This window comes from Salvelinus fontinalis, unplaced genomic scaffold (genome assembly GCF_029448725.1).
Source record: "Salvelinus fontinalis isolate EN_2023a unplaced genomic scaffold, ASM2944872v1 scaffold_0032, whole genome shotgun sequence".
NCBI lineage: Eukaryota > Metazoa > Chordata > Actinopteri > Salmoniformes > Salmonidae > Salvelinus > Salvelinus fontinalis.
In genome coordinates this window covers 634,533-642,419 of record NW_026600241.1, presented here as the reverse complement: position 1 = coordinate 642,419, position 7,887 = coordinate 634,533, and the positions used below count along the sequence as shown (strand labels likewise).

The 7,887-nt window shown below is 42.6% G+C and overlaps 1 protein-coding gene across 1 annotated transcript; it reads left to right on the top strand.

The window, feature by feature from the left end:
• Nucleotides 1-634: 634 nt before the first annotated feature.
• mterf4 (mitochondrial transcription termination factor 4) lies at nucleotides 635-5,255 on the top strand. The gene is made up of 4 exons (XM_055910811.1): nucleotides 635-738; nucleotides 1,065-1,500; nucleotides 1,882-2,066; nucleotides 4,763-5,255. Exons 1-4 carry the CDS (start codon nucleotides 712-714, stop codon nucleotides 5,147-5,149), a joined length of 1,035 nt encoding a protein of 344 aa, XP_055766786.1. The 5' UTR covers nucleotides 635-711; the 3' UTR covers nucleotides 5,150-5,255.
• Nucleotides 5,256-7,887: the final 2,632 nt, after the last annotated feature.

The window sequence follows — 7,887 nt, the reverse complement described above, 5'->3', positions numbered from 1 at the left end:
AAATGACTACATTACTTAATATTCATTTCTATTGGGTGCAACAATCTGAAATGCAACCAAAACAAACTGCAAATGCATCCAACAAACTTGCTGTCATTTTGTGTTAGGAATCTGGGACCGAATACTAAATGTAATACACTAAGTGAATTTGTCCAAATACTTGTTACCTTCAAATGGGGGGGACTAGATACATAAATGCTTTCATTCCTAAACAGTAAAACATGTATGAAGATACCCTCATGACATTCTGTACTGTCACCTCATATAAAACATTTGATCTCAAATCCAAAATGCTGTGGAATTAAATGCTTTAGCTTCACTGTCTGTATAAATGAGTATGGGAGTGTATGCATACAAATTGTTAAATAATGTTAAATGCCTCATGAGCTTTGTTCAACTGTCATACCCCATCAGAACATGAAAATATGCTTGTTTAACTCCAAATTGTGTAAACCATGTGAAAGTCAATGTTTAGCCTCAACATTGTTAACTATACTTTTGACATGGCTGGTCAGCATCCATAAGCTCTGAATTTGAGTGTGGTTAAGGATTCTAGCGTTAACTACTTTTTCATAATATCAACTATAAATGCACTTATTATACAGTGAAACTTGAAAAGAGGAGGCAGAACCGATGTTGATTTTTATGGACGGAACGGTCTCTTATGCTAGTGCACAAGTCTAGGGGGAGATATTTTGCAGACGAACAAACATGAGCGTTCAAGCAACCGGACGTCTGGTAAGCTAGCATCTACTTTTTACTATTTTTTTTAGATTTTGTGCTGATACAATATAAATGTTATTTATGATGAATTAATGGAGGTCTATAATTTTAACCATAGTAACACTTTCACAGTTTGATAACGGTTTTGAGCAGCTATACTACATAGCTAGCTAGCATGCTTGATAGTTAGCTAGGTCAAGTAATGTATTTTGACACCACAGGTTTGAATGCCTGACCTGATAGTCCTTGTCTGAACAGTATGTTACAAAGTGAACCACCGAGCTACCATTCTTTTAATTTCCAGCTACACATCTGCTACTTTACCATGTTATTTTCTGCAGGTTCTGCAATGGACCCTGAGAAATGCAACCTACCCTGTCCTGAACCTAAGAACCATCCTTAGGAGTGACGATGTACGACAACGAGGTTTCATGACATGCAGACTCCTCTGTTCCACCCACAACCAGACTAGCACCCTGCATCAACATACTGACCTGTCACAGCTCCAACTGCAGCCGGGCAGGGAGTTATCCATACGGGCTCTACTTGACATGGGCTTCACAGACACGCAGGCAGATCAACTCTTAGAGGCAGCAACCAAGGGTCGAGGAGGGCAGAGTGAATATGCCTCTTCCACACTCATGGCTCTGTTCGTCCTGGGCCTCAACCCATCTAGTGTGCTGAAAGTCCTGGAGAAGTGTCCAGAGTTGTTTTACGTAAAGGGCACTCAGCTGCAGCAACGTATGGACAACCTGAGGAGACTAGGGCTGCTTGAAGGTGAGAGGATGAACCTGTGTTAGCGCTCTATTCTCACAGGTTATGCAGTGGCATGTGTCATTTGATGGTCAGAGCCAGTGAATTATACTATGCATAACTGACTTAAGTGATTGTTATTAAATATATATGTATGTGTGTTTTTTGGTATATCTACAATATTCACAAAGGTATTGTATAGTGGAAACTGCTGAGGGGAGGACGGCTCATAACAATAGCTGGAATGTTATCAAACCAATGTTTTGGATTCCATTCACTCCATTCCAGCCATTATTATGAGTCTTCCTCCCCTCAGCAGCCTCCACTGCATTGGATGTATATGTGCATAACATCTTCCACCCATTTCCCATGGATGCTCTGTAACCCCTGTTTGTCTCTTTCCAGGAAGTCTGCAGCGGGTGGTGAGCCACTACCCCCAGATCCTGACCCTGCCTCTGAGGAGGGTGAACACGGTGGCCAGGTTCCTCAGGGAGAAGTGTGCCTTCACCGTCCAGCAGGCCACTGACATCATCAGAGACTCTCCAGCCGTGGTGCAGGACGACCTGGGACAGCTGGAGTACAAGTTCCAGGTCAGAGGTCACACTCAATGGGAGTTATATGGAGATTCTCAATCTAATATCCTTGATGAACTGCGTTCCTCTCACCCCGTTCTCAAAACCCATTGGATGAGGTCAGAGCAGAGAGACTCACTCATCCAATGGGTTTTGAGAAGATGAGGAGAGAGGACGCAGGTATATATGGATGTGGTTGATACCAAAATATTGGGCCGGGGCAATACCATAATCGCAATACTCGTTAGTATCGTGGCAAAGAAACAAAACACGAAGCACATTTAACTGCTTTAGGAAAACAGCCCTGATGTTGGAAACAAACATTATGTTGTCATCCAGTGTCACATATATTTATTTTCCAGGCTACAGCACACAGTATTTTACATACAGCAGTGTCGTGACGTGGCTGTCGTTAATGGATGACGGTTATTTTATGAAATCAATTAACTATGTTGAATTATTACGTGATTAAATGATTCATGTAACAATTAACTCATTAGCAATCTTGGGGCACCATGGAAAAAGGTTTTTTAATGAGTTACCGTTTCCCGTATTAACTCAAGAATATATGATAACATATCATTATCATATTAGTCATTCATGAAATATTATTACCTCATAACAGTCTCATTCTGAACGTCGTTGACCTCAAATTTGCACGAACCCTAGTGTAAATGATGATTCAGCGATACACAAATTAGCTTCATTATTTATTTACTAAATAATCACACAGAATTACATAAACACACACACAAGAAAGATAATACGTTGATTACTAACATAATGCAATGAAAAGTCCCTAGTGGACTAACCCGATATGACGGCTTGTTACACAATGAAAGGGGTGGGGAAAGAAAGAGCGGGAGGAGAGACCAAGGAATTCAACTATCGTACATACAGTTGAATAATACGCTCATGGGAATGTGAATACTTTGAACATGAACGACCGTTCATTTGAAAAGAATTACAATGTATTTATTTACGCCAAGATGTCTGTCTATCGTCTCTGTTGAAACCACTCGATCCATCTGTGACGAATAGTTTGACAAAGTCTCTGGTTATCCACCAGAGGTCACAATGTCCTCAGTTGTAGTAGTAGGCTTTCTTTGTTCTGGAAGTGTTCGTTAGAATGGATACATCAGACGTTCCAATGGTCGTTTGATAAGATCTTCCTCGTGTCTTTGGCCAAAGTTCAAGACTACTTTACATGCAGAGCTGCAGGCGGTGTCTTAGTCTCGTCTTCTTCACTCGTCGAGTTACAGAGGGGTCTTGTAGTTTTAGACCATTTGTCACTTATTCATCTCGCACTGCACTTATACTGGTCTAGCAGTTTTAAACCATTTTACACGCCAGTAGCATACCGACAATGTACTGGTCTAGTAGTTTTAAACCATTTTACACGTCAGTAGCAACCCGGCAATGTACTGGTGTAATGTAAATTTCATTAGGATTCCTTTTATGCCCTCGCCTTGGAGGGCGGTTCCATCATGTTGCCACAATGTCTGTGCTCACGCGGGCGTGGTTATGACTGGGCAAAAGTTTCTTAGGAAAAACGGTTATCTCTTTTAGAAGGCTTAAATCATATTTAATCTTGTCACAAATAGTTTCATATTTAATCATATAAGTTCCAAAACATTTAGATGTAAATCTGATAACTGGGTCGTATACATTTGTAGAGTTACTGTTGTTTAGTTATACCGTCCTTAATGATATCACAAAACAACAACTGATTTGACATGTGTTGTTTTGAGCCTCACCAACCATTTCCCACATTATTTACTTAAAAATATTGTTTCCAATCTTTTGATGTTAAAGTATTGCAAGGTCTCTCTCTGTTGTAACAGCCAGACATTCTATTCTTCATACTGCAAAGGGCCAGATAGAGAAAGTTTACAACCGGCCCAGCATGTTTTTAGAGTTTGGCTTCGTGTTTTCATTTTTGCAGTGGTGTAAAGTACTTACATAAAAATATTTTAAGGTACTACTTAAGTAGTTTTTTGGGGTATCTGTACTTTACTATTTATATTTTTGACAACTTTTACTTCACTACATTCCCAAAAAAATTATGTACTTTTTACTCCATACATTTTCCCTGACACCCAAAAGTACTTTTACATTTTGAATACTTACCAGGACAGGAAAATGGCCTAATTCACACACTTATCAACAGAAAATCCCTGGTCATCCCTATTGCCTTTGATTTGGCAGACTCACTAAGCACATGCTTTGTTTGTAAATTATATTCTTGGTGTTGGAGCGTGCCCCTGGCTATCCGTAAATAAATTTTTAAAAAACAAGATAATGCCGCTGTAAGAAATGTACAATTATTTATACTTTTACTTTTGATACTTAAGTATATTTTAGCAATTACATTTACTTTTGATACTTTTATACTTTTATTCAAGTAGTATTTTACTGGGTGATTTTCACTTTTACTTGAGTCATTTTCTATTAAGGTATCTTTACTTTTACTCAAGTATGACAATTGGGTACTTTTTACACCACTGCATTTTTGCCATGGAAAAATACGATTCTCAATGCAAAATTCCCTATTGGGACAGTAAAGAATTGAATGCTACATCTGCAAGAAAACTACAAATGCCTTATGCTGATCACTAAGCATATGTTTTTTAGTATGTTGGTCCTTTATGTTGAACATTTCACACTAGTTTTCTTTGTGTTCTTACACCTTTTTCCCCCATCCCTCTCGGCAGTACACTTACTTCCGCATGGGGGTCAAGCAGGCGGAGATGGTGAAGTCCAAGGTGTTCCGTGTCACCCTGGAGGAAGTACGCTGCAGACACAGTTTCCTGGAGCGCAGGGGGCTGTACCAGACACCAGACAAGAAGGGCCAGACTCTCATAGTCAACCCCAAACTCAAAGACATCCTAGCCGTCACCGAGGAAACTTACCTCGCTGACATCGCCATGGCAACACAGGAGGAGTTTAAGGTGTTTCAGAAGCTGATGGCGAGAGAATGGCAGGAGGAGGATGATGAGCAGGAGAGGGACATGGGAGCTGACAGTGATGATGATGATGACGAGGAAGACGAAGATGAGGAAGATATGAAAATTGGATATAGGCAGAGGAGAAAGAAATGAGGCTAAAGACTGGGAGGAACCGGTGATATCTGAAACAGAATGGATATTTAAAATGATCTAGCTGTTTATCACTAGAAAAAAATGAAATAAAGTATTTCCATTTTGATTGCTGGCCTTTGCTTGACTATTTTGACTGTTATTGAGCTGTTGTATGAACATTTAGTAATACGGTGTCTGCCATCAATGACTGTCCGCTCGTTGAACAAACACACAATTGTAAAAACCCATGAACATGTTCTGTTGGGATGGCAACAACTTTCATCTCATTCTCAAAACTGCACCTGACTGCCCATTCGCTTATTTACCTGTGCAGGTATCCATGGCAACACTAGGGTAAAGTGAAGTGGACACTTTGAGCCAGCACCATAGTGCACCATAGTGTTCCCCGTCAGGGTTGGCCTAGCCCCAACACCATAGTGTTCCCTGTCAGGATTGGCCAGGCAGCATATGGCAGCTTAGTCATTAGTATATGGCAGCTTAGTCATAGTGTTCCTTGTCAGGGTTGGCCTGGCCCCAGCACCATAGTGTTCCTTGTCAGGCCTGTCCCCAGCACCATAGTGTTCCCCGTCAGGCCTGGCCCCAGCACCATAGTGTTCCCTATCAGGCCTGGCCCCAGCACCATAGTGTTCCCTATCAGGCCTGGCCCCAGCACCATAGTGTTCCCTGTCAGGCCTGGCCCCAGCACCATAGTGTTCCTTGTCAGGGTTGGCCTGGCCCCAGCACCATAGTGTTCCCCGTCAGGGTTGGCCCCAGCACCATAGTGTTCCTTGTCAGGGTTGGCCTGGCCCCAGCACCATAGTGTTACCCGTCAGGGTTGGCCCCAGCACCATAGTGTTCCCCGTCAGGGTTGGCCCCGGCACCATAGTGTTCTCCATCAGGGTTGGCCCCAGCACCATAGTGTTCCCTATCAGGGTTGGCCCCAGCACCATAGTGTTCCCCGTCAGGCCTGGCCCCAGCACCATAGTGTTCCCTGTCAGGCCTGGCCCCAGCACCATAGTGTTCCTTGTCAGGGTTGGCCTGGCCCCAGCACCATAGTGTTCCCCGTCAGGCCTGGCCCCAGCACCATAGTGTTCTCCGTCAGGGTTGGCCCCGGCACCATAGTGTTCCCTATCAGGCCTGGCCCCAGCACCATAGTGTTCCCTGTCAGGCCTGGCCCCAGCACCATAGTGTTCCTTGTCAGGGTTGGCCTGGCCCCAGCACCATAGTGTTCCCCGTCAGGCCTGGCCCCAGCACCATAGTGTTCCTTGTCAGGGTTGGTCCCAGCACCATAGTGTTACCTGTCAGGGTTGGCCCCGGCACCATAGTGTTCCCTGTCAGGGTTGGCCCCAGCACCATAGTGTTCCCTGTCAGGGTTGGCCTGGCCCCAGCACCATAGTGTTCCCCGTCAGGCCTGGCCCCAGGCAGCATATGGTGGCTTAGTCATTAGTGTCTGTCCCATCCGGATATGAGATCAGATGATGTCAACACCAGGAGGGCTAATGGATAAGAACACTCTGAACTGGCATGGCTTACACCTGCACTGTTAGTTTAGTCCCAACTGTCTGGATGAGAGGGGGAGAGTGATCCTATTCACTGATGATCTATGGCTGCATTTCCTTCCACAAAGTTATTTCCCCTCCCCTCTTCGACCTTGGTAAACCTTATAGGGTTTTATGAAAGCAATATGGTGGAAACTGAAAGTGGCACTGTTGACTTAAACTTAAACGAACCAGGCAGGAGTGGAGGATACATACTTTCCTGGAATGAGACGCAGCCCGTGTCTCTGTGAAACAGCTAAGTGGCCATCTCTTTATACATCCCTGTGTTATGTTCTATGAGTCAACAGACAGTGCATCAGGGCTGATAAGGCAAGTGGTGCAGTCAGTCGCTGGATCATTGATTTATAGAAGCATTAAGACTAATGGATGAATGCCAGCCATTACTTTGAAAATTAGGTAAGAAAATCACTTTGGACTGTTATTTATTGTTGAAGGGAACTGGTTACATGAATGAAACGTTGACTTTGGTTGATCGATATGCTTGTCGATAGGTGTGTGTCTGTAAACTTGACTGGGTTTTGTTGATCGATACTCTTGTCGATAGGTGTAGGTGTGTCTAAACTTGACTGGCTTTTTCCTTTTGTGTTCATGTTGTAGACCATGGAGAAAAGTTGATACACAACATTTATTTTGTAATGATAGTTTATTGATTAAAACTGCATTAAGAAGCTAAAGCATGACGTCTGATGTGACACAGTCAAAATCATAATTTATATTAATGCTTAGATCATTTGTCACTAAATAATTATAAATAGAAAGGTGTGAACTGATCAACTATTTTAAATAAATTGCTATATCATTCAAAATGTATATATCTTTTTTATGACTGGCAGCTATGAGTTGAGTAATAATGGATATTTAGCAGCCATACCATCCTGATTGTCTCTTGATCTATCTAAAGCTAAATAGGGTAGGCGCTGGATGGGAGAACAGATGATGTAACCTAAATGAGGATGTGTTTGGGGGTAGCCATGCTGAGGGTACTCTGTGCACTGGTTTCGGGAGTGAAGGTCATGGCGTATTGCTGTGCTGACACACTAAAGGTGGTGGAAACGTACCTTGTAAATCAACATAGTAACTGTGTATTTAGACACCAAAGTTCACAGAAAAGACTGTGATTATGACACTGGTTTTGAATTCATGCGAGATTAATCTTGTCGTTCATTTAAATATATTGTGTAAATTGCAAAGCAGATGACA